At 39.5% G+C, this 27928-nt stretch overlaps 1 protein-coding gene across 9 annotated transcripts; it reads left to right on the forward strand.

The window, feature by feature from the left end:
• Positions 1–1916: 1916 nt before the first annotated feature.
• prom1b (prominin 1 b) lies at positions 1917–27901 on the forward strand. 9 transcript variants are annotated; one of them, XM_042397550.1, is made up of 28 exons: positions 1917–2596; positions 11065–11126; positions 11652–11678; positions 11765–11970; positions 13956–14076; positions 14172–14235; positions 14359–14448; positions 15341–15558; positions 15678–15752; positions 15869–15932; positions 16059–16067; positions 16197–16356; positions 16656–16808; positions 17326–17449; positions 17621–17724; positions 18028–18112; positions 18222–18368; positions 18783–18854; positions 20410–20502; positions 21944–21997; positions 22100–22180; positions 23306–23374; positions 23878–23967; positions 25022–25137; positions 25673–25738; positions 25983–26081; positions 27684–27718; positions 27832–27901. In XM_042397550.1, the coding sequence occupies exons 1-26, from the start codon at positions 2326–2328 to the stop codon at positions 26050–26052; spliced, it is 2691 nt and encodes an 896-aa protein (XP_042253484.1). In that variant the 5' UTR covers positions 1917–2325; the 3' UTR covers positions 26053–26081; positions 27684–27718; positions 27832–27901. The 9 variants fall into 9 exon arrangements, with proteins under 9 accessions (XP_042253484.1, XP_042253493.1, XP_042253500.1 ...); XM_042397559.1 differs by lacking the exon at positions 16059–16067; XM_042397566.1 differs by lacking the exon at positions 25673–25738 and having other exon boundaries at positions 1918–2596.
• Positions 27902–27928: the final 27 nt, after the last annotated feature.

The raw sequence follows: 27928 nt of genomic DNA on the forward strand, positions 1-27928 counted from the left end.
GACATTTTTATTATTATTTTTTATTCCTGGAAGGAAACTTAAATTAATGAGGAAGTATGATTGACATTTGTAAGCATTAATCTTCTGCCTTTTCAGTCACTACTTTATACATAAACTGTTGCCTTTGTCTAATTGTATATTAGATTGTATATACTGTTTATACTTGTTGTATTGTGTGTGATGACTGAATAAAAAATACTACTACTACTACTACTACCACTAATACTACAATGACTATAGTTGCTGATTATTGATCTGTATATCGACTAATCAATTAATTGACCAATAATTTCAGCTCTAAATAGGTTTAGTGTATCAGAGGATACAGTATATAGCCTCTGATGATAAAACATATCCTATATGAAATGTTTTTCTTCAATGTTGACAGTTCATAATTGTTTTGTTATATAACTAGTTTGTGTTACAGCTTATCATCACTAACTGTTGTTTTCCTTTTTCCACTTTTTGCATTTGGCAACACAAAGCATGTAGTTTATATCAGTGGAAAGCAAAGAGCAGCTGAATCCGGCCCTGCAGCAATAATATTTGGCTCCCTGATGAAAGTTTTGACTTTCATAGTTTACATCAAAACTTTTTTTTTTTTTTTTTTTTTTTTTTTTTTTTACAAATCTACTGTAGATAGACACAAGGCTCCTGTAAATATAACCTTGTTACATCTAAGACTGCCCCCACAAGAGGAGAGGCATTAAAACTAAGGTTGCGTCCTCCTGTTTGAACAGTGAATGATGTTGAAATTAAGTCTAATAAATGATGTGAGATTTTTCCTCACAAACATAAATGGTTGGCAGTTGAACAAAAATGGATAGATAAGATAACAGTCATTAACATTGTCTTTAATTGATTTTATTCTTAAGTGGATTAAAAGAAATAAATAATACACATTGGTCTGCCTTTGCACTACACTGGTTAGCGGCCCCTCAATGAAAAACCCAAGGGAAAACTGGCCAATGGTTGAACCTAATTGCTGAACCCTGACCCCTGACCTAAATGAATGTATTTATGTAAACAAAGTAGGCATGTGCACAAAAGTTCAGTCTTAAACTAAACTAGATACAAGAAGTACCTGCATAACTACAGGTCTTCCTCAGGCAAATACCCACAGGAAGGAAATGACGCGTCAAATAATCAATGACACTACAATCATCTAATCACATTCACATGTGTCAACACACCATCATCATCATCATAAGAAGAATAAAAACATTGATATGAATGTATAAAAGTCCACCTCCACTCAAAAACATGTTTTTCCTTCCTTGTTCCTGCAGTTGAATGTTTGAGCGTCACTGAGCCGAATGAGTCTGTTTTCACATTCTCAAGTAGGAGACAACGTCTGTGAATTAGTTAAACATGAAATAAAACATATTTGCATAGTCATAGACTCTGGAATATTTAATGAGGGAGATTGAGTAGATGCAATAATATAATTGTACTGTAATTTGTCTTCCTTGTTCTATTCTTTATACATATCTATTGCGTATCTGTCCATTCTGAGAGAGGGATCCCTCCTCTGTAGCTCTTCCTGAGGTTTCTTCCATTTTTTAGGGAGTTTTTCCTTATTCGAATCAAGGGTTTAAGGACAGAGGATGCTGTACAGACTGTAAAGCCCTAATTTGTGATATTTGGCTATACAAATAAAATTGATTTGACTTGACTAGATGCCACTGTAAAGATTTTAATGGAAGGTAATTATACTTTATTTGTGCAAAAACCGAATCAGACACACAATATTGTTCTGAGCAAAGTATTTTATATGTCTGGAGGGGATCATTAACTTAAATACTTATAGAGTAAACTGATATTGAAGTTAAGAAAGAGACAGAATGAGAGAGAGAGCGAGAGAGCACGAGCTCGCGCGCCACAGAAGCGCCTGGAGAGCTTTCAACGAGCACGAGCGTTCTTGGGTTTTTTTTCTCGTGCACGCGAGATTAGGGACAGATAGCCGGTAAGAGAGAGAGAGCGAGCGCGAGGACACTGAGTGAGCGAGCTCATCCTCGGCCGTTGGTCCACCGAGTCGTCGAAGATCTGTGATGGAGAAGATGTCTGTGATGACTCCGTACCGAGAAACCAGGAGCTAACGGCTGTTTTAAATCTCGACCGTTGGATGTTAAGTTCAAAACTTTTCCTCCGGACGGTTGTTGGTGCGCTGCGGGGATAAAAAAAAAAACCCACCGGGAGGGACAGCAGGTGTCCTCTCTCGTCAACCAACCTTTCTCCCCTCTCCATCCAACCCCCCTTCCGCTAGACTGAGGTGCGACCGGGGCTTTTCTTTTAGCTGTATTAGTTGCTGGACTTTTCTGAGCCATGTTGTGGACAAGGTGGCTCGTCCTGCTGCTCTGCTGGGGGGCCACAGCCGGCGAGCAGCAGGCGGATGAGAGGGAAGGATTCCGGGCTGAGATCCGGGCGGACTCCCGCAGACAGCGGTCCCCTCCGCCGGTGGAGCCGTTGGATTTTGGTTTTGTACCGTCGGCGGTTTATGATACCCACGCTTACTACGAGCCAGGAGCCGTGGGCATCCTCTTCCACATGGTCCACGCGTTTCTCTATGTCGTTCAACCGAACCCCTTTCCCAAAGGTGAGATTATCTCCTCCACCACCACCACCACCATACCTGTCCCTGTCCTTCTTTCTCCATCTTCAGTTTGTCTCTTATTCACAGGATTTCTCTCACATGATGAGGGACACAAAATATTATCCAGACTCCACTGTCTCTCTACTGATTATGAATCGTTATAGATAATAAATAAATCACCCAAAATCCTATTAAAAACCGTTCAGGTTCGTGTAAATTGTGAGTGTCCGTGTGGCCGTAACAGGTGTTACAACAAATTATGTTACTCATCAGGTTCAATTACCCGGTGAGGGATCTCAGCTGTATTGCCACTTCAAATGTTTGGGTTTTTTTCTTTATCAGGGTCACATTCTGCATTTTGATAGTTTGATGATGAATAACTTGATTGGTTGTCTGTTAATGAAGTTAATTAAATAGTTGGCTGATAAAGGTATTTTATCACACTGATGCAAAAGATATTAAAGGAAGAGCTACCATGGTATGACAAACTCTCTGCTCATTGAATGGAAAACAAAGTATGATCTGTTGTAAGAGGTCCATCACACTGCAAGTAGCAGATGTGACAGCAGGAATAGGAGTTAAAGACAGTGGATTGAGTCTAAGCCATAGACTGAGTAAAAATATCTAAGCATATGATGATAATACATTATAATAACAACTGTCAATGTCCAGAATAAGTTTTGATAGCTGTGATTGCAGAAACTGCTGGTCAGTAGTGTATAGCTCTGTCTGTAGAGCATTAACAGTCAGTATTTGGTCAAACAATCAGTTTTTCTTACCTAAAGCCTAGCTCAGATGCTCCCAACCTGGAGTCAAAACCCCCCTCCAAGGGGTCCCAGTATACATCTCAGGGGTCAGAAGCTCATAAAAGGGATGTTTATTGTGTTTGTTATGTTTGTTATGTTTATTTTTTCTTACTTTTTCTCAATTTTCTGGCTTTTTTTGATGAAATACTGGATATTTTCATGTCCTCTAGGCTCTAAAAATCATTCACGTGAAACATCTGAGAAGCAAAGCTCACTCTTTGGTTGAACTGCTCACAACTCATGTGAGCAAACCTGTGTCAAGGGTTCACAATTATGGTTTTTTCTTTGTTTTAAGGGGTCACAAGCCAGAAAGGTTGGGAACCATTGGACTATCTATTTCATAAACTAAACAACAAAGTCCAAAAAAACATCAAAGACGCCTCTGTGGCAGGAATTATTTGCACACTGTGGTTGTACTGAGTTCCCTCTCTGAACAGCATATCTGTTACATATCTTTACAGCGTGATTTTCAAAAAACACTCCCCAAGTGGCTGCCCTCAGTTAACACGCCGCTCAGTCAAAAGAGCATGTGCATGAAAAGTCTGTATGGATTGATGGTGCGTTGATCTCATAAACCAATGTTATGAGCAGATTAATGGAACAAGCACCGGATCAATAGTTATCGTAAGTGATCCTCTCCGGGCCCGTGCTGCAGCATTATTGAGGTGATAAAAAGGTGATCAGGTCTGCCACGTGATCAATACATACATAGTGGATGCTGCTCTATTGCTCCCCTTCTGTAGTACAGTAACCTAGTGATGGATATTTAGAGTCAAACCTAAAAGCGGTTTGTTTGTGTGCTGCATGTACAACTATGAGTGGTCACGTTGGAGGATGACAAAGTGCAATAGGATTGAAGGTTTTAAGTTGCTGCCATTTTGGTGTTCAGGGTTAGGGCCGCTGGCTGGGTAATCAATTAGCAGATCAGCGATTAGAGGAGGCTTTCTCCGTCACCTGCATCACCGCATAATACCTTAATCCACTGGACCATATGCTGCTACTGCCAGGGACTCTCCAGTATGATTCACTGTCACACACACGCACAGGTACAGACCACCTGGATGTCACAAACTCCCACATCACATGTTGTGTGTATTCACAATCATGCATGTTGCTCACACACCTCGTACACACAGAGATTGAGGTTAGTTACTACTGTTTATAACCGTATTAAGGCATAATGTTTGGCAGGTTCAGCTGAAACGTGATGCTACTGAAACTGAGCCATAAACAAGTTAAGAGGAACATTTCTAGGTGGCAGCAACACAGTCAAGCAAAGCTACTAAAAGCCATCAGTTTGAATATCTGAATTAATTAGGAGAAGGTTATAAAAACCATTTATCTGTAAATCTAAAAGCTTAAAAGTTAATCAGTATTTGCTAAAACAGATACAACAGTTTGAAACTTTAAAATGGCAAAAAACGTGCACAAAAATGTACAATACAGCATGTCTTTGATACAAATTAGAGACTGAATTGAAAAACTCTAAAGTATTTGGTTTTTGGACTACCTCTTCATGAACATTTATCATTTTGCTAATCATAATAGCTTTATTCTACGATCAAGTTTTACTAAAATTTACCCAGATTTACACTTTTTATTCTCTCTTCTCACTCTGTAGTAGTTTTGTGAGGAATATCAGAAGATTATTTCACTTTCTTTCCTTGTTTTATGAGATAACAACAGCTATTCAGTGATGTATGTTCAGCCTGCTTTCACTGAGTTGCTTGTAGTTACTCTGTCACAAATGATGCCATTTTAATTTATCCCTTCAGATCAGTTTTTGATTAAGATGTAGTTCCTGACAACATTCATTTCACATAGTTTTGTTTATCTGTTTGCAGGGTGAGGACTCTGAAAATGTGATTTTTAAAAAAAAAGAAAGACAGCAAAAATATAATTTAATGCAGGTTAGGTTGAAAAAGTACAACTTAATAAACAAAAATAGCATTAACCACCAAAGGAAACAAGTTTTGGACAAACTGTAGACAAGAAGTGAAAGTGGACACTGCTATAATTGTTCTATCTTTTACAGAGAGAATTGTACACATTGAAACACATTTTTTATACATGTTGCCATATTACACATATATATATATGTATATTGATTTTTTGTATCTGCCTTGTTGGTTAAAAAGTGTGCAGGTTGAAATGAAAACACACATTTATAACATTAAAGTAGTTTTTTTCAAATAAAACTACCGTAACAAGACTTTTATAACATTATGGTTGTTTCTTTAAAGGTGAATATAGACAAGTTTCTAATAATCAAGAACAACCTATGCAGCTAAGGATTATTTATCAAACTGTTTTTTTGTATTATAAGATGTGATTTCCGTTGTCATCCAATGGCGCAAACATCCAACAACAGAAAAGTTGATCACTGTCTCTGATTGGCTGAGAAAAATCTTGCAACATCATCGATTAGCATCTCTGGCAATGAAGCACGCTGTGTACGTTAAACTGTAGGATTTACAAAACGACAACATGAGCTACTGAACTACAGTGCAGAATTTATACGATATACTGATCAAAAATACTGTTTTTTATATGTAGCAAAACTTGTTTCCCTGTAAAAGAAAAAAGTACAAGATTTTTGGAAGAGAGGTGGACATTTCACTACTTAACGAGCTGACATAAACTTTCACACTTTTAGAAAATATTTTTGGTTGTTTTTTACTTTAATACCAGCCTTGTATTAAATTCTGTTGCCCCATAAAACTGTTTCTGTAACGCTACTATCCGGCTTGAGCTAGGTCATGGTAAGCTGTTGCAGAGGTGACTGGTTGGGGTCAGAGGGTTAAGGTAAGGTGGAGGTTAACGTACGGGAAAACACAGACACACGATTGGAAAACAAAATTCAACACCGCACTAGCTCCAACCCGCATTTTCTCAACGGTTGGATCGATCAGTTGGATCGTCTAAGGTGGATCAATCTCACAAGCGTTTAATCATTCAATAATCTGTGCAGTCTGGAGCAAAATCTCAGGTTCCCAGCCGAGCTGCTTGCAGCCAAGCGTCATCAGAGAGTCATCATCGGTTCCTGACCGGCGCTGGCTTTCCCCTCTCCTGACTCACTCATCCCGCTTTGCAAATCTGTGCGAAGGTTGGATATGCGGTGAAGAAGCATTTTGGGCTCTTTCACTGTGCGAGTCTTATCCCTCTGATACACACAGGGTAGATTAGAGGATTAGCATACACAGGTCTAATGCTAACACTGTGCAGCTACCACTACTACAGATGGCATTCTCACACACACACACATACACACATACATACACACACACGCATGTAATGAAAGTGGGTCATAGTCCTGGTATTTGTCTGTTTGCCTTAATTACTGTGATTGGTCAAAGACAGGTTGTTAATTAGGAAGCAAGTGTCTTAAATAAGATCACTCAAGAGAAACCCAAACTAGTTGTCTGATAGTGATATGTAAGACAAGCATGTGTAAGACGAGAGGGTGAAAGACCTCCCCAAAAAAGTCTAGTTTATTATGTATGGATGTTTTAGATGATTTAGATGTGCGCATTATAGCCACCATTCGTCTCATGTTCCTTATGCACTTCTGTTTATTTATGTGTATCTAAATGATCAATGAAAAAAAAAAAACTTACAAGCAAGTTGCTTATAACCTGAGCACCTCTTGTCTCTGTTTTCCACCTTATCCAATTTTCTGATCATAAAATATAATTTCTTTTTCTGTGAAAAGCGTCTAATGAAGTGTCTAGTGCAAAAGGGGGAAAAAAAGACACTCATCACACATAATCCTCTTAGTTATTTTGCTCCGGTTCACATTGGGCTGTGTAACTTTCTTTAGCTCCTGGTGTCATGAAAATACATACAGCGCTTATAGCCTTGTGTAATACTCACTGAAACATGCCGTACTGCTGGCAGGATTTATTAACTGTTGGCAAACCTGACATGACTTGTGTTGTAATGCGAACATCATTCGATCTGCATCCCACAGCATCACGTCTTATTCATGTCGTGGTTTGTAATGTGTAGTTTTGTCAAAGTAGCTAAAAGAGTGACGTAGCCACAGTTAATATTTGTCACTCCAGTTTTATACTTCAGTTTAAAAACAACCAGTTAACACAAGATCTGTTCATTTACTGTCTCATAGTGACTTTAAAGCAGCTGTTCCCAACCTAGGGTCATGATCAAAGGGTCACAATAGGACTAACTGGATAGGAAAGTAGAAAAATGCCCCTAATAGTCACTCAAATGAAATAATCTAAGAAGTGAAAGTCACTCTTTGTTTTGGCTCACTGACACATGTGACATGTGACTGGGTGTTACAAGCAAAGACAGTTTTGTTTTAAGGCATGAAGCCAAAAAGGGTGAGACTATAACCTGATTCATATTGGAATTTTGAGGCTGATAAATATAGATTAAAAATATATGGTAACAGTCTATCAGCTAATTATACACAAACATTTTTGACAAGGATCCATTAGATGAGAAGAAATGTGATCAAAATATAAATGAAATGCAACATTTTTTGTTGGAAAATACTAAAAATGTCAGTGTCCCCTGATGGGCAAACTATGTAATGGCAACACTGTTTCTAAAGTACCTTAAACATATCTTTAATGAGTCTTTACTTCAATTAATACTGATGATACTGACATATTGGTGGATATTGGCTATTGGCTATTGGTGGATGTAGCCTATCTGTCAGGCTAGTTTGTAGTTTGGAAGCTTGATAACTTAATAATGACTTTGTTCAGCACTTTTCTCCACCAATAACTCCACTATGGTCACCTGATCCTCTCCATATATGTCTTGTTTTTTAATAGTTTGATGTAATCCAAACACTTCCTGTTTAGGAATTGTCTTTTAACGTGTTCATCCAAAGGGAGTATAAAGTGTGAAGTTCAGTACTTCTGTTCAGGGAGTTGGAGGAGTTTTTCCACCTGACACTGTCCAACATGGTGCTTCAATCCTGAATAGAATAGAGATTCAGAATTCAGTATACCTAAAAAAATACATCCTGTTAAAAGTGCAACATTTTATCATGAAGTCATTTTACAGTTTTGCTGTAGTTGCACTCTAAAAGCTTGACTTCTGAACTCCATTATTAAACATGTCTTTCAACCTTCTTCGGTTTGAGTATTTGGGGTTTGAGACTATGTTCCTGTAGTTTATATGAGCTCTTTCATGTAAAAAAAGCAGCAGACACGTTTGTTAGGTTGCATAAGGTTTTGTCCACACCTTCCAGTAATCTCTCAGGTCAGCGTAGAGGATTGCGCTAGCTTATATTTACACTTCACAGTAAGAGGGTTCTTGGTTCTGACTTATATATCACAACAGCCAACTAGCAGCAGTGTTTGATGGTTTGCTGTTGATGCCTTTAGTCTTAAAGTGGCTGCTAGGGTCCATTGTGCTTGTTTGCTTTGTTGTGAATCCAATTTTTGCTCCAATTTGTTCAACAGTAAAACACTAATAGGCCAACTGGGGTTTCTTTTTTCTTTTGATTATGAAACAGTCACAAGACACACGCAAAAAATTGTTCAATAACCACCTTACACACTTAAAAAGTTGCTTTATCTAAATTATTTATTCAAAACAAACACTAAAAACGAGACATTTTCACATTAACATCTTAATAATAGAGAGCCTGTATGTTTGAGTCGCTCTCCTGCACTATTGCAGCAAACAGTTGAGTTCATGTTGGGCGGTGGTCTTCTCTTATCCTTTCAGGTCTAATTCTGATGGTTGTTTATCCTCCTCACTCCTTTCGTTTGCAGTAGCTACCTCTCATACTGGGTCACTGAACTAAGCTGTCTAAGCTTAACTGCCCTCGGTGGCTAATGCTAACTAAGTAGCTGAGCAACAACAGGTGGCATCCACACGACTCAGATGTGCTCATCATATGCTGCATCTGCAGAGTTAACACAGAGAGACATATCCTCACCCCGCATGACAGTCCGAGGTCTCCTCCAGTCAAACCAGTATTATAAATAGTTAGAAAAGATCAAAGAAAAGTGAGGCAGGCACCTCCCAGCATGAAGAAGATGGTGTTGAGAGGATTATCCATATGGTCGCAAAAGATGCCCCAAATCACAATCCCTTTTACTCACCAGGAAGGCTTATTCAGAGACATTTTTACTTTCACAAACTACCAAAAATCTAAAGTGCAGACTGAAAACCTCACACAATTTAGAGGCCGTTTAGTTTGCAGCGAATCATTCAACAAAATTAAATGCATAAACATTCACACAAAAATAACGTACTGAACATCCCGAACAAAAAATATTTTAACGTAGTTTTGGTAGCAATTTGGTAGCTTTTGGAATGTTGTGATTAATGATGAACATTAGGGCTGCAACTAACGATTATTTTCATCATCTATTAATCGTTTTGTCTATAAAATGTCTGAAAATAACGAAAAATTTGGGCTCTAATTTCTTAGAGCCCAAACTGAAGTCTTCAAATGTCTTGTTTTGTTGAATCAACAGTCCAAAACCCAAAGATATATCAGTTTATATCATATTCTGTGACACATAAAAGCTTCAAATTCTCACATTTGAGAAGCTGCAACCAACAAATGTTTATTTTTCCTTCACTAAAATGATTAAAACGATTATCGATGCATCTAGGCCAGCAGGAAGCCCCCTAAACAAACGTTAATTTGAATAAAAATTGTTTTGTATACACAGTATAAACAGTCATAATGGCTTAATTAATCTCATTTACTGGAACATTTTAATGGTGAGGACACAGAAACATACAAACAAATCAAGTCACGTTACATTTCGGACTCATGTGCCGTCTCACCTCACCTGAGGGTCAGCAGGTGGGCAAGCATAAGGCGGAACCAGACACAGAACGTGTGTGTGTGTGTGTGTGTCTGTGTGCGACAGCTGTGTCAGCATATACATGCTAAACTGACCTCCATCTGCTTATCGTGTGCTGTGGCACCTATTGTATCTGTCACAGAGGACTTGCTATGTGATGTTATTACATTCCTGAAAGAATAAAGAAGTGCAGACGTTGCACCTCTTAAGATTCTCTCTGAATTAATTCATTCTTTGGCTTAAATGTAGAAAATCTAACAAACTAGCTGTACGTTTAGAGGCGTATATGTAATATCTTTGCATATCTACTGTACATGTTGACAGATATACAAACAATTAGTGTGTGTGTGTGTGAGTTTGTACCCATGTGCTTGGATACAAGTGTTCAAAGAAATGTGTGTTTGTGTGTGTGTAAAGGAATCCGTGTTTACCTGCTGAGTAACAGTCTGCGTGAGTCACCATCCAGGTAGGCTTAAGGTTGGCTGACCTACATAAACACACAGACAGCTGGACTGAACCTCAACGCTCGTTTGGCAAACTACGCCGTACAAACAGCTCCCAAAAAAAACCACACACAGCTGTTAGATATATGAGGAGATACAGTGGCAATACTGATCTCCGAAATGAAAAAAAAAAAAAGAATCCGCATCATCTTTGTTGTCTGCTTATGAACAGATAAATAGATTTTATTTTTTTTTTGCTCTCCAGGGTAGCTTATCAAAAGTTATACTGGAAGGTTATTTGATTGTCTGTAAATCTGGCTGATTAGTCGCCCACATCCGACTGTACTGCCTGTAATACACTGTTGCACAATGGATTATATTTCTACAGATTGAAACACTATTCTTCTTCTTCTTTTCAGATCTGATTGTTAGAGTCATTCAGCAAAACATGGGGGGAATCAAAATAGAAGAATGGAGAAAGGTATGTTTGATTTAAATTCATTATATTGACAGTGCAGGGTTGTGATACTCCACCCAATACTGAGATATTGATATGTTAACATTTATTATTTTACATACATTTAATAGCTTTGTTGTAAGTGGGTTTTTTTTCGATTGAAGACAATGAAATAATATGTAAAACCTCATTATTTTTGCAATATTAAAGCACTTACAGTAAGTAGCTGGGACATATAACAGTAAGAATCACAATCAGATTATATTGTGGCCGCTCTACTTAGATGCCATCGAGACTTTTTTGGGGGGAATCCCTTGGTTTAAGTTTAATTTCTTTTATCCTTGCTTTTTTTTCTTTGACTTTTGATGTTGCCTTCACATCCTTCTTTAGAAATGGGAATTCTGCTACCTCCTAATCTCTTGGCTGTCACACTAATCTTGTTTTGTTTCTCTTTGTCTTCCTCTTGCTACGGCGGCTTTGTGTGTGAATGTGTGTTTGTGTGTGTGTGTGCATGTGCACTTTCTGCACACACGTGCTACGGCGCCACAGCCAGAAAACGTCGTCCTTTTGCTACAGGTAAACTCCTCTCTAACACTACATGTTGCAAAAAAAAAAGACAATGTGAGGGGACTGACGGATGGATCAATGCTCTCTTCCTACAGTGGATCCACTACGAAGCTGGATTCCTCGTATGCGGGACCGTCGGTGTCGTGTTCGTGATCCTCGTCCCCATCATAGGCATTTTATTCTGTGTGTGTCGATGCTGTGAGAACTGCGGAGGGGAGATGCACCAGAGACAGAGGAAGAACGCCGACTGCCAACGAGGGTTCTACACCGCCTCACTTGTCGCCACCACCATCTTCATCATGTGAGTCCCCCCTGTCGTCCTCTTCTCTGTCTTTATCAACATATCACATCACTTTGGTGTACACTTATTTTCAGATAAACAGCTGAAAGGGAAGTATAATCATTCGTCTTTTTAAACTTGAAGTCATGGACCCCTGAGACACAAGTCTGTACACTATACTCATGTTTTCTGAGTTTGAATCCATCCTAATTTCGATTTCAATTTCATGCATTTTTCCTTAAAAAGAGAGTAAAACACAGTACATAAAGAGCAATTTCTCAAAGATTTTTTTCTCCTCTTTGAAGGAACGTCCCTCCCACACATAACAGTTTGAGACAAAACACATCAATGATATATATTTACTATATCTAACCTGCCATTTAAACCGTGTTTAAACACCATTGTTGTCTCTTAATAACTTTGTAGTCAATCCCGGAACCACCATCACAACAACTGCAAAAGCAAAAGTACCCTTAACCATGCAAGCAAGTTTGTTACCTAATGGTCACTAAAGGCAGGAATGGTGTTTAGTTGTGTAGTAGAAGGTATAAGTACATTTAGGTTGTTTAAACAAGTAATAAAAGGTTGCCATCTTTAAAAAAACTACAGTTTAAAATATTATAACTGATCGCTTGTATTGTATAGATGTCACATAAAAACAAAGAAATATCTCATTTTAAGGTGATTTTATAGTGCTACAAATTGATTTTAACTTGAATGGGTGTACAAATCTTTGAAGCACTGTGTATGTGTGCATATTTTTATGTGTATATACAGGGCTCTTCACCACATATACTCACACAAACACACACACACGTGCACACACAGACTGGGACATGCGCACAGTGTACCTGCTCTGTGGAGGAAGCAGGTGCAGGGTCAGAGAAACGCGATCCCAACTGTGCAGGACAGTTAGGTGTTAGTGATATCACTTGGCTGACTGTGAGAGGGCCCTCTGTCTGAATGAATGCTTTCACATCACACACATGCATGCACACACACACACACACACATTCACATATGTACACACAAAGCATACAGTGGCCATTCGGAGAAGTGGAGATATTATCTTATCGGGGGTTTTTTTATCCGCTCACACAGCAGATCTCTCTCTTTGTTTTCACTCTTTTTCTATCTGTATCAGTCTGTGTTGCTGAAAAATGAAAGTCTAGACATTTTTCAAATGCTAAAAGGGCTCGTTGAGTGAAGGAGCTCAGTACTGTGGCAGGTAAATTCAATGCGTTTATACTCAGCCAAAATGTCACATTACACAAAACATTCACTCTGCTTTCTTATTTAACTATACTTGAATAAAAATGAGAAAAAAACCTGCACACTGTCTCACATACATGCCGGAATATTTTATGTTAATATTTATTACAGATAAAATGTTTTATTTGAGTCTTATTGACAGGTGTGTTGGATCAAAAACTCTTGACTGTGAAGAAACCAAAGCATCTTACACACCTTCCATCACTCACGATTACAATTTTATCTGATGAAGGTCTTAGGATAGTGTGCAGGATTGTTTGGTTTCTTCACCTTAAGCAACTGTCAACATCTGGATCAAACCTGTGAGTTATATAATGATGAACACACTGCTGGATACTTCTTGGCCTGTCATCATTCATCTGATCAATCAGATCTGACAGGACAGAGAGAGAGAGAGAAAGCTTGTGGCACATTTCAAGACTGGCTTCTTTTAAAATACACATTTAAATATAAAGAATGCAATTTAAAAATTGACAGACTCCTCAAAATGTGGCTTCTTTTGCCTAATATTTGCAGTCCAGGCTCTTATCTCTGTGAGACTCAGGTGAATCCTCATGTCAGTGACTTTTGAAATGCTTGCAGCAGAAATCCATCTCAGTGTAGCCATGCTGCCCTCTGCTGGTTAACAGTGGTCATTATAACACTTTGCTTTACTGAACTTACCTGTGTGTGTGTGTGTGTGTGTGTGTGTGTGTGTGTGTCTGTGTGTGTGTGTGTCTGTGTGTGTGTTTCAGTTTGGGAGTACTCATTTCTTACGCTGCGAACCATAATATCAGCGCCCAGATCAAGAGCACCCGTCGGTTCATCAATACCAATATGAGAGACTTGAAGACATTCGCTAACAACACACCTGCGGTATGAACTCACTCACACACTAAAACACAACCGACGTTTCATGTTCGAATGTGTCGCCTCGCTCTAATGTTACTGTGCGTTTCCTGTCCCTGCAGCAAATCGACTACTTGACAGCTCAGTACACAACAGCAAAGAACAAAGTCCTGTCAGACCTCGACAGTAAGTTGAACCCAAAATCTTGTCTCTCACTTTGTTTGCCCGAGGCTCCCTGTGTTTACTGAAGCAACGTGTAACTGTAGTGTTGCCATCAAACCGTCTGATCTATCTGTGTTTTTTCAACAGACATTGGACCTTTACTGGGTGGGAGGATTCACAGTCAGCTGGAGAAAGAGGTGGTTCCCTCACTGGACACTGCCCTGCGTATGGCAGGAGGTAACAACACACACTCTGTACCAGCTTTTAATATGAACATAGTATCACAATGTTGTGTTGATGCTGCTGAGCCGCTGCTAAGCTGTATTTCTGTCACCACATCTGATTGGGTTTAGTCAAAATTCAAGGATAAATCCCTTGAGCCATGAACCACTTTTGTTACTCTGTAAGATGTTTTGTGTTACATAACATGCTCAGAAACCGCTAAACAGGTCGGACAAAACTCCATTGTTTCATTTCAAAGACAAAATTATGTGCTTTTGTAAGGTCAGATGTTAGAAAAAACTTGAATTCTTCAGCACTTATTGTTTTTTCTGTACTAAAAAATAAAATGTTGACTTGTTTAATCTAATCTCACAATAAATTACATGAACTGATGCCACAGTTATCTGGTGACACTACAGCAGCTTAAGATGTGCAGATTTCTCTCTTGTTATTACTACAGATTCCTGGTGTGTTTTTTGTTTTTTCTTAAGGACACCTTCTGTCCATTTTTTAAAACTCTCCTTTTCCTCTTTCATTCCCTCACATTTGCTTTTCGTCTTAAGCTAAAGTTGAGAATGCCATCAAAGGTAACCAGAGCTGATCTGGATTCAGTGTTGCAGTGCTCGTGACTTGGTGTCAGTGGATTCTTAAGTGTTAGAAACAGATTCTGATGCTGAAACACTGTTTTATCTTGTAAATTGTGTTTTGCTGTGGTTTTTCCCTTTGTTTCCTTTGTGTGGAGTTCTGTGGTTGTTGCATCATGTGTGTATGCATGTTAGTATACAATGTATGAGGCTCAACACGAAACAACATGCTATTGTGGATATTTTTGGTAAAAATTCTGTATTTTCTTTAACAAAATGCTAAGTTTTCAAATGTGCAATCATCCTTCCTCTCTTGTTCGTAGCTATGCGGGAGACTAAGGAGGCCCTGGAGAACGTCAGCTCCTCTCTGGAGGTGCTACAAGAGGGGACAGGGAAACTTCAGACCAGTCTGTCTGTAGAGCGCGCCTCTCTGTCCAACACCCTGTCCGACCCCGCCTGCACCAACGGAGCCGTGTCTCACACCTGCAACACCATCCGTTCCACGCTGTCCCAGCTGGGAATCAACGCCGACTTCTCCAGGGTAATGAGAAGCTAGACGTTTTCTGACACAAAAATGTGGATAAAAACCTGAAAATGATTTTAATCGGTAGCAATATCTCCATGTTTATTCATCAAACTTTTTCACTTCCTGTCTATCAGCTTCCAGACGTCAGTCACTCCTTGGGTAATGTCGACACCATCCTGAAAACAGACCTCAGCAACATTGTACAAAAGGTTTGTCTTTGTCTCCAGCTCAACATCTTCTTGTTCATCTTGTGACTCTCTGTTTCACCTTCCAGAGTTGATATATTTTTATTAATCACCTGTTCTCTCTTTCTCTCCACCTTCAGGGTTACTCATCCTTTAATGATACACCGAGACTGGTTAAAGACCAAACCAAAAATATTGTCTCAGGTACACAAATATATGTTTAGTGTTCCTAAATCAATTTTCACCTCCACTCTGTAAGTGAGATTACAATCTTTCACATTCTTTCTTTTCTCATCTTCACCTGCATCGTTCTGGACGATGACACCACAGCTCTACCTCGTAAGACCTGTTTTGTCCCTTTTTTGCTTTATAATAAACCCCCCCATCCTCCTTCCTTCTGTCACCTCTGAGTTGATCCATTTGTGTGTTTGTGTGCTTCTTATTTTCTGTCTGCCTCTGTTTGTTTAGGAGTGAAAGGCATGCTGGATAAGATCGGCGCAGAGATCACTGGCTTCTCTAAGATGTTCCCAGTGGAAGCATCTCTGGCCAATTTCACCATTTTCCTCACCGAGGGACAGAAGAACATTGAGTCCTTTTACCCACAGATCGACCAAATGGATTTCTACAGGTATATGTGTGTGTGTGTGTATATTTGCATTAATTACATGGTGGGGACAGAAATATGTCCACACAGTTACATTATGGGCACACGCCTTCCATCTGGGGACAAGAATTCAGTGCACACAAGGTTAACTGTGTATTTAAGGTTCAGACTTGTTTTTTGTTAAACTTTGAATTATGACTTAGTTAAGTTTAAGGTGGCATTTGGGGTTAGACATATAATAGGTGTAGTTGACGTCAGAGTAATCGTGCAGGGAATCAATCTATATCTGAATGTGATGGCCTTTTTGTGCGCTCTTTCTGCAGGTGGATCGGCTGTGTGGCAGCGCTCTGCATGATCGTCCTGATCCTGGCCTTCAACATCCTGGGTCTGCTGTGTGGCAGCTGTGGCTACGACAAGCAGGCCACACCCACAACCCGTGGCTGCCTGTCAAACACCGGAGGAAACTTGCTCATGGCGTAGGTTACCACGACAGCAGACAGACCCTCAAACTGAAGCGATAATTAGTGTGTGGACAGAAAATAGTAAAAATATAAGACAGTACATGGATTGAAGAAGAGTTGGTCAGATACAGAACGTAACAGTAACAATTAGCATTTATAAGCATTAAACAAACATGTCATAAATGGTTTAAAACAGTAGTTATAAATATATATTTAACAGAAGATTTGTCAAAAATAGAACTTGAAGACGTATTTTATATCATTAAAACTACAAACAAAGCATGATTTGATATGACCTTTGGCCCTTGGTTCAGTTATATACGCCTTTAGGTCACACACTTTACCAGTTTCTGTGCTTTGTTTCTGCTGAATGATACGTTTTTCTATTGAGACTAATAGAAAACCATCACAACATAGAGAAGAAATTAAGCAAATGTTGTGGTAGAAGATTTAAAGCAGGAAACACAAACTGTACAATAACTTATGTTTCTGTGTGATTATGTCTCCCTCACTCTATCTCCGGCTCTCTCAGCGGGGTGGGCTTCACCTTCATCTTCGTCTGGTTGCTGATGGCCATCGTGACCGCCTTGTTTGTTGTTGGTGGCAACGTGGAGAAGATGATGTGTGAACCGCTGGCTAACCGACAGCTATTCAAGGTACTGAACACAAACTCTCTTCCTTCCTGAACCGTCTTATTTTCACTCTCCTCTCTGCCTCTCGCTGTGTTTATCTTGGAGAGAGATCCTGAGCTGGATATCTGAGCTGGATAGTATTACATAACAGACAACACTGCCGCTCTGTGCTGATGAATATGCATGTGTGTGTAGATCATAGACACACCATACCTGGTCCATCCCGCCAAGAAGAACTTCCTTCCTGGGATGCTGTTTCAGAATCCGAACATTGACTTGACTTTGGGAAGCATGTACAGGTAATATGGAGGCTGCTAATGCACATTTACTGAACATAAGGCTCACTGTTTCTGATTTTAAGTGATTTTTAAAAGGAGCAAATCAGTTTAATTTGATTTTCACTTGCTGAAATTTTATGTTTGTGTGCATTCATGTTATACAGTAAGTTATTTTCTGCTCCAAGTGTGCAGCAAATGACATTTTTGAAATCAGATTTTCACCTTGATCTTATGCAGATGTTCATGTTGTTAAGTATTCAAATATTAATAAACTGCCAAACACAAGGAGATTCATTGTGCTACCATACCATGTTTGTGTCGTAGGGAGTGCTATGAGAACAACGGTCTGTATCACGCTCTGCAGCTGGAAACCATGTTCAACATCAACTCCTTCCTCAACAGAACTGTGGTGAGTGTTTACTGCAGAGGTATCTTGGGTGAAAAACTGTGTTACTGATTCACTGATGAAAGCATGATGAATGACAGCCTGCTAACTTTATATATGTGTTTCACATTAGTACAACAAGGATCTGGCCAAAGTGTTTGAGAGTGTGCAGGTGGACCTGCAGGACATCACACTGCTGGAGCAGGCCGGCAGAGACAACCTCATCAACTTTGCCAACTCTGGAATCGGACAGATCGACTATGCAGCTTTCCTGGCTGAGGTACTCTGAGTGTGCACTTATATCACGTTACATAAGTCACATTTTGGGGACTCAAAAATCTGGTCTATTTTAGGTGTTAAGACTTGGTTCTTAAGCAAAACCTCCTGGGAATAAATGTTTTTTATGTTAAAAATTGTCCTCGCAAATTACAAAAACGTGTGTGTTTGTGTGTGAAGCCTCGACAAAAGCTGGTTCTGTTTCTGTTTGTTTTTCTATGTGATTTTCAATCCTTTGTGTCATGATTATAATAAACTTTAACTTAACAACCCAATACAAAACATACAATAAAAATAGCTGTAAAGAAAAAAGAGCTATAAACATAAATACATGTATTATTAATACAAGGGGTAGCTACAAAATAAAGACAAATTTTAAACTGTATTAATAGCTTCATATGTGACTGTCTTGTTTTAGGTAAATAAGGGAGTCACACTTGTGGATCTTCTGTCCTTCTCCACTGACCTGGAGGCTCAGGCCGACCAGCTGGTGAGTTTCATCGTAATTATGAATGCAATTTACTGCTGTCTGAAATGAGTAACATTACACAGCATCTTACGACTGAAAGCTTTAATATTAGATCAGACCTAGATAGTTTTTATAAGTGACATTGACAGATTAAGATTCCCTCCGCCATCTCTTAATCTAAACACAATCAGCCTGCACTCTTACTTGTTTGTTTTCTAGTTTCGGGGGGATGGAATTTTCTTTAAATAAACATTGAATCATATTTTGTACACTGTAGGAATGACATGAAAAAAAAATACTCTAAAAGCAAGTCCAAATTCAGTCTGACAGCCTCTCTGGAAAATTATTTTGCTTCATGCACGTGAACGTTGGTCTGAACAAAGCTGCCCATTCACTCTGAACACACACACACACATATTCATGGCACATGCATGGTATAGCAAATGTGCCACTTAAAGGCACATGGGACTTGCTACAGAACGATTAGTGTGTGTTTGCATGGAAGCCAATAATGAATGAATAAGTTAATTATCAACACATAATGATCCTGAAGACTTGTAATGATCTAATATAACTCATTGTAACAACAATATAACCCTTAGCACAACAACAGTGTACAAAGTCAACAAACTCCTGTGGATCAAGGATCCATGGTTGACTATGCTCATGATTGTACATTATACTACACTGCCATCACCACTGATGATATAACGGAGATCTTTAATGAGGAAAAGGTAGATGATTGGGTGTGTAAAAACGATCTAGTACCTAATTTAATTAAATCTGTGCTTTTTGGAACTGGACTAATCCGCAATCTGCAATTAAAGCTGTCATTACTGGGTGTCCACTTGGAGAAAGTTAAATAAAACAGCATGTTGTCATCTCTTGGTCTCAGCACATTGAAGATTTATTAAAAAAAGACGAGGCTAAAGCATCAGCAGGAAGCGTTTTCTCTACGTTTGTCCAGATGTTATGAACATGGTTTGATCATCAGTGGGTCAAACCCACTTCTGTTATTTGGTCCACAGCCAAAAAGAAGGAAACGCAAATGTCGTAGTAAGTTCAAAACAGAGCTGCTACAGGCCGGCTCTGCACTGTCATATCACACGTGCATTCATAATGATACTGGCTGCCTGTCAAAACCAGACCTAAGTATCCTGTTGTTTATTAGAAAAAACATCTTCAGATGACACGGACCAAAAATAGGAGCATTTTACTAGGAATATTAAGAAGGTCAATTATGTATGTCAAGACATAAACTATACAGAGCTTCTTCAGATTGGAACCTTTTACCAAACTATATCAAATACATTTCTAATCTAAAAAGTGTTGATATAGTGTAAACATCTAACTTCTGTATCATTTAGGGTCATATATAAGTTTCACCTTGCTTTAAACTGACTGTGTAATTAGTTATTTTACTTTTGTTTTATTTTATATTCTTTGTGTGTGTACTAATAGACTCCAGGAAGACTACAGTGTCAGCAGAAGCCACTGTAATGATCCTCTTAGCAAAAAACAACATTAAACTCCTGTGTCCTCTGCTCCGTGTGTGTGTGTTCGTGTGTGTTTACAGCCTCGTGGTGCTCTGGAGAACGCACTGAAAGGACACGCCAGCAGTATCAGACAGATTCATAGAGATCAGGTGGTTCCCATGGAGCAAGCAATGGTAATCACCTCTCTCACTGCACAAACACACACAACACCAATGCTACACACAATTAAACACCTTTGTTTAATACACATGCAGCGCTATTCTTCACATGCACTCACAGATATACACCGGTCCTCTAAAAAACACCTTTCTCCTACCGATAAAGTAAATAAACATACTGTATATCTTTAACAGACTTGAACAGAGCTTAAGAGGGACGATGGAGAAAAAAAATAACTAATTCATGCTCTCGATTTAACGGATTTCACCCTCATGCCATTGTCTCGTCCAACGTACGTCCTCACTATGGATCACTTGGATTTAATATGGTTTCCTTTTGATCTTGGACTATGATATGTGGATATGCTTTAACCACAACACTGTTTTATCTTACTATCCCTTATAATATCCTGTAGAATACCGGATAAAAGACTTTTTCACCGTAAACACTTTCATGCTCCTGTGGATATCATCCGGTTCATAAAAACTCAGCTTCAGGGTTGTGGACATGGATATATTATCCATCCATCCATCCATCCATTTTCTATAGGCTATCATTTATCATCTAAAGGGTCGCAGGGGAGCTGGAGCCGATCTCAGCTGACATTAGGCGAGAGGCGGGGTACACCCTGTACAGGTCTCCAGTCAATCACAGAGCTGACATATAGAGACAGACCACCATTCACATTCACACACCTGCGGACAATTTAGAGTCGCCAATCAACCTAACTTGCATGTTTTTGGTCAGTGGGAGGAAGCCGGAGCACCTGGAGACAACCCACGCAGGATCAGTTGAATCAGTAACTGATGTTACAGGAGAAACATCTACTTCGTTGCTTTCTTCAGACTTCCAGCTGGCAAATAGCTAAATCAAGAGCATGAATGAAATTACTAATTACTAAATCAAGAGTGCAAATTAGTTTTTTTTTCTCCATGGCCCCTCCTAGGGTCTATAGACTTAACTTGCTAATAGCAGGAACAACTTTATGCAGCTATATAAAAAACCCCAGTGCACACAGAGAGTATCCAGATTGACTAATGTCATTTATTTAGTCAAATCTTGAGGCAAACGACGCATTTTTGTATTGTCACACAAATTAAATAATAAGATCACAAGTGTAACATAAACATAAAGTGTCAATTTTAAGCCAATATTATTGCCAAATGACGCACTGTAATGTTTGTAGTCACATGTTTTTGTTAGCTCCTCCCTTCAACTTTCCCTCTTTTCTTTCTTCTTCCTTTTCTTTCATTAAATGGTGACAGAAATATGTCCGAGCGCGGGTAAGCCGCTGTTGATGCACGGCACTGTGATTTTTTTTTTGTGCGTGTTTGCCATAGCCGTGTGGTTCATGTGGTGACAGCAGTGATGTGACGTGATGGGGTATTTTTTAATAGATATTTAGACATGCATTTGTGTTGTTTTGTAACAGTCTGTGTTTGTCTTCTCATACAGAGCACGCTGAGCCAGAGCATCAAACAGCTGCAGAGAACCTCCAGCGACCTGCCGGTGAGGAAACATAGACAAAGTGTTGATAACAGAACAAGAAGTAAAAAATACAATTACTGCTCATAAACATACAGTACACATGAATCTCTGTTTCTCTCTCAGGTCAAGGTCACGAATATCCTGAGTGCCATCGATGCAGCAGAGTACCTCATCACTCATAATGCCTCCCATGTGGTGAAGCAGGTACAAAAATATTATAACAGTCATACAGTATATCAACTTCATATAACTGTCCACATATGACCTGATAAGAGTGTTAGTAACCTTTGCTCAAATGAGATTTAGAGTCCCCCGCTGTGGCTCAGGCGGTAGAGCGGGTTGTCCACCAATCAGAGGGTTGGTGGTTCGATCCCCGGCTCCTCCAGCCCGCATGTCAAAGTGTCCTTGGGCGACCCAAATTGCTCGACATCAGTGTGTGACTGTGTGTGAAGCATATAAACATTGTGGGGTGCTTTGGATAGGAAGCGCTGTATCACTACTGATGAGCAGGTTGGCACCTTGTATGGCAGCCTCTGCCATCAGTTTATGAATGTGTGTGTGAATGTTTTATATAAATGCAGTCCATTTACCATTTAACAGCTTTGTGCAATGAAAAGGGTGGTTAATAATAATCTGTACAAAGAGTATTTCTCTTCAGATTCCTTTAGAATAAAATTAGTTACACAATTGTAATAAATTAATGTCCTTAGAAAGTATCTTTAAATAGATACGGTTTTATCCTCAAGTGCAGCAAAGTAAGGAATTCCCTGAAGTCCATTTTCGATTGCAAAAATGTCGTTAGCAAAGAAAATAGCAGAAAAACTGAAAGGTACTTTCTGTGGTGGCTCATCTTGACTGATTAGATTATCGTGGAGCATCGGAGAGTATTTTGAGAAAAGGAAACCCATTGATGTCTCATCTTGTTCTGTCTGTGTCACATTTGTTGCTTTAGACTGAACAAAAGATGAAGTTTACTTTGCAGTATGTCTTTTCTTTTGGCCTTTTCTTCTAAAATCACAGTACAAGGGCGTTAATTATCACATAATAAGCAACAAGTGTTTGTATTGCAATCCAAACTTAATTAATGGGCCATGAAAGTCGTCTCAATGGGAACTTTACTTTATTCATGCTGGACTATTAAAAATCCTGCGGTATTTTATTTTTAGTATTTTACCTCATGACTCAGTTGGAAACATTTACATAAAAGTTACTTAAAATAAATCACTAAGGAGAAAAATTTGGAAGGTTTATTCAGTCAGAGAACTGAACCTGAACATGCTGCAGTCACACATTTCTAACATAACTTCTCTTTTCTCTGTTGGTGTCTAGGAAACAAAAAACTACGTACAAAGTTTGGTGGGATACTTCAAACAGTACACAGCATGGGTTAAAAACTCTGTGAGTATACCAACAATTTTCTTTGATGTACAGTATTAATACTGTATGTCTTCTTGAAAGTCACGGGTTAACGTGCAGTATAGAGAAAATAGCTGCAATAACACTAAAATGCAAAGCAAAACCAGTCATCCAGTGGTGGATTTCAAGTTGATCACAGAGGATGAACAATAAAACTCTGCCCTCTCGTCGATGCATTTAATGGAATCAGCATGTTGTTTAGGTTTCGGTAAATTACATGAGCTTTAGAAGATTCCTAATCGTAACCAGAAAACTTTAACACTCCATGAAGCTTCTTTGATTTAAACTTGAAGTCAGTAATGAGAAGGTTGAGGCGGATCAGCAAATCAGCCAGCAAGAGCTGAAATATCTCCACCACTGTACAGCACACTCAGCAAAAGTTGGTTTCACATTTGACTTCATTTATATGTGCACTTTGTAATCTATATTCTGGGGTTTTTTGATTTTGTACATATGTGTGTTCATGTGTGTATTTTTCTTTACAGTTGACTGCAGAGGTGGCCCAGTGTAAACCCATCAGTAACATTGTGGACAGCATGGAGATCGTAGCGTGCAGCTTCATAGTCGATTCAGTGGTAAGACGCCACAGCAGTGTGGTTGTGTGTGTGTGTGTGTGTGGGTGTGTGTGGCTGCCAGGCTGCAGAGGTGTACTGATTCCTTTCACAGCTGTATGTACAGTACATGTTCCCTGCATGTATCTGAAGTTCAACCAGAAATATAAACGACTCTTTGACGGTTTGAGGGACCTCTGGGTTTTGGGGGACTGAGGAGTCGGCCACATGGATGAGAACATTATGTTCTCAAGTCTCCGACACACTCGTGCACACACACACACACACACACACACTGAGATGGGACAGAGTCTGTTTTGAGGCAGGGTGGGGAGTTACATACATATAGATTCTTCACTGTTCTTACCAGCAGCCCAGCGGAGTTGTAAAGTTTTCTATTTACATATCTGCTATATATCATGCATGTGAGTTTGTGAGAGTTTAATGAGCTCAAACAAGCCACAGATTGTGGTCAATATAAACAGAGAATTTATATATCAGTGCATGTGCAGCAGCGCTTGCAGCCGCTGTACGTGTGCCAACTGTGCACACGTGTATGTATTTATGTATTGTGTCCTGTATGTGCACATTTGATGCTCTTTGTGCCTGTGAATGTGTACGTTTCTTGTATGTGTCTTTGTGTAAAATGTAGCAGGAAAAATATGCTATAGACTAAATGGTTGATCAAGAAAATAATCAGCAGATTAATTGATAATGACAGTAATTTTCAGTTGCAGTTATAGTTTAATATATAAAATCTTAGTAAATTCTAAAAAAATACCCGTCACAGTTTCCCACAGTCCAAAGTGACATCTTCAAACAGCTTTTTGTCTGAACAAAAGTGAAAAACTCAAATATATTCAATTTACAGTGATATAAAAAAGTAAAAAGTTGTAATTGTCACAACTGAGAGGCTGAAACCAGCATATTTTTAGCATTTTTACTCGATAAATGGCTTAACAACGAATCAACAAGTCATTTTAGCTCTACAAAATGTTTGGCAACTGGCTTAAAGCAAATGTATAACATGAGCTTGAGATAGATGTGAAAAGTTACTGGTTTTACTGGTGTTTTTCAGAACACATTCTGGTTTGGTCTGGGTGGCTGCTGTGTCCTTCTGATCCCCAGTATCATCTTCTCCACCAAACTGGCCAAATATTACAGACGGATGGACACAGAGGACGTCTTTGAAGAGTGAGTCCAGACACACACATATAGATTAGATTACACATGTAGCCATCTTTAGGTTTTCTGAATCATTTCTGTTGTAGATCAAAACAAAATTAATTAATTCTTCTTTTTCTCTCCTTCTCTCTTTCATTATTCCCTTTCATGGTCACTGAATCTCCTCATGTTTTCCTTTCATGTTGTTTCCACTCTCTCCAGCTCCTCTTACCCGTGGCTCGTTGCACTTTGATATCTGTCTGTTTATTCACGCTTCATTTCTCCCTCTTCTACATGCCCACTTCTATTCTGGTATGGGATACTTCGACTTTGGATCTCTTCACTCTTTTTTCACTTTTTTTCATCAGAAATCACAAGCAAAGCATGGTCTCTCCTCTCTTTGCATGCACGGATCCTCTCTTCATCATCTTCTTTCACGTCACTCCTCTTGGGCGTCTTTCTTTTATGTCGTGAGCGACGACACTCTCAGAGCGAGAGATCACTCCATCCTTGTTGCTTTCAGCATTCTCTTTCTTACCTGTCCACCCTCGCTTTTGTGTTGCAGTATGGGTAATACAGGTAACCATGGTGAACAAGTGTGCGATATCCATGGAAACCTCGCGGTGGTCAGGTACGAGTAGTGCCCACCGACTCTGCATACGTGCATGCTGCGGTGTTAATTGGTGGAGGGATATTTTTATCTTAGAGTGAGAGTTTGCTGGATTCATCCACAGATGTTAAATGTATAAAGAATCCCCCATGTGTGTGTGTGTGTGTGTGTGTGTGTGTGTGTGTGTGTGTGTGTGTGTGTGTGTGTGTGTGTCTGTGTGTCTGTGTGTCTGTGTGTCTGTGTGTCTGTGTGTGTGTGTGTGTAGCTCCCCCTATTCCGACACTCTGACCCGGTTCCCTCGAGCGTCTGCTCCTCCAAGCTACTCTGACTGGTGACCTAAAGGAACGTTCTCCCTGTCGAAGAGGTACCGATCATCAGTGATAACCATCAACTAATCCACATCTAATCATCTTAACAAACAATGAAAACCATCCGAGAACCACCAGCCATTCGTTCTTCATCATACGTCATCCACGTTTTTCTTCTTCTTCTTGATCTTTCATCCATCATCTTTGTATCTTTTAACTGCACGTCCATTCAAAGAGCTGGACTCAACACAGAGAAGTAACTTATTATGGAGGCGATTTAAACTGAAGGACACATACAGATGGGTGACAAATTAAAGGAAAAACTGGTACAGGTCTGAATGCTTGACCCCTACAGTGAGGGGATCCAGTGGCTCTGTTATGCTATGGAGGGCATTTTGCTGGCATGGTTTGGGTCCACTTGTCCCCGTAGAGGGAAGGGTCACTGCATATCAATACAAAGTTGTTCTGAGTCATCACCTTTATCCTATGATGAAACATTTCTATCCTGATGGGAGTGGTCTCTTCCAGGATGACAATGCCCCAATTCATAGGACACGAGGAGTCACTGAATGGTTTGATGAGTATGAAAATGATGTGACTCATATGCTATGGCCTCCACAGTCACCAGATCTCAACCCAGTTGAACACCTATGGGAGATTTTGGACTGACGTGTTAGACAGCGAAGAATGGTGCTCATCCCTCTAGAAGAATTACAGAGACTTGTAGAATCAAAGCCAAGGCTGAGGAACACCATCATTTTCATGCTCATCAAACCATTCAGCGACCCTTCGTGCCCTGTGGATTGGGGCGTTGTCATCCTGGAAGAGACCATAGGATAGATCATAGGATAAAGGTGATCACTCAGAACAACTTTGTATTGATTTGCAGTGACCCTTCCGTCTAAGCGGACAAGTGGACCCGAACCATGTCAGCAAAATGCCCCCAACAGCATAACAGAGCTACCAGATCCCCTCACTGTAGGGGTCGAACATCAGACCTGTACCAGTTTTTCCTTTAATTTGTCACCCGTCTGTATATTCACACCAGACACCGTCATGTGTCATGCATCCAGATTGCGCGTACTTTAGATTTAACTCATTTGCGTGTTTGGATTTGGATTTGTTCAGCATTAAGAAGTTGCTGTCTTGCATGGAGAAAACTACATTTTGTCACAAAGTATTAAAGGATACATTCACAATTTTTCAAGTCTGTCCAAATGAACATTGACATGTTTTTCTTGCTGTAATCATTGCTCCTGTTCATACGGACCATAAGAAGATCCCTTCATATGGCACTTACAATGTAATTCTGTTCAATTCAGTTTTGTTTATATAGTGCCAAATCACAACAGAGCAGGCTAGACTGTACTCTTTAATTTACAGAGACCCAACATCCCCCCATGAGCAAGCACTTGGTGACAGCGGCAAGGAAAAACTCCCTTGCAATGGGGGGCACAATCCACAGTCCTCCGTCTGTGCAAAACTGTATTTAAAGGTTTATGTGAAGCTAAAATGAAACAAAGTTAAGTTAGGCTAAAAAGGGATTCTTGTTTGCCTTTGACTCAAACTAACACACTTGTTTTTCTTAAAATATGCACGACTGTAGGTCTTGAGCATGACGAACACAGAGTTGATTTTTTTTTTCTGTTTTTCCACAGCGGACAAGAGAACTGGAACTGACCTTCCCTTCGTGGTAAGTGCTTGTTCGCCTGCTTCTCTTCAGCCTCACTCAAGACTAAGAAAAAAGAAAAAGACACCATATGAAAAATCACAGGTCGTTTCTGACATTGTCCTCCTTTTTCTCAGGATCACTGGACTTTCCAGCTTTCCTATTCAGATCATGTAACACTTCCAAAGAAAAAAAAGGGAAGAAAAACAACAACCATCAGGAACTGTGTGGTGA

Source organism: Thunnus maccoyii, chromosome 2 (genome assembly GCF_910596095.1).
Source record: "Thunnus maccoyii chromosome 2, fThuMac1.1, whole genome shotgun sequence".
NCBI classification, from domain to species: domain Eukaryota; kingdom Metazoa; phylum Chordata; class Actinopteri; order Scombriformes; family Scombridae; genus Thunnus; species Thunnus maccoyii.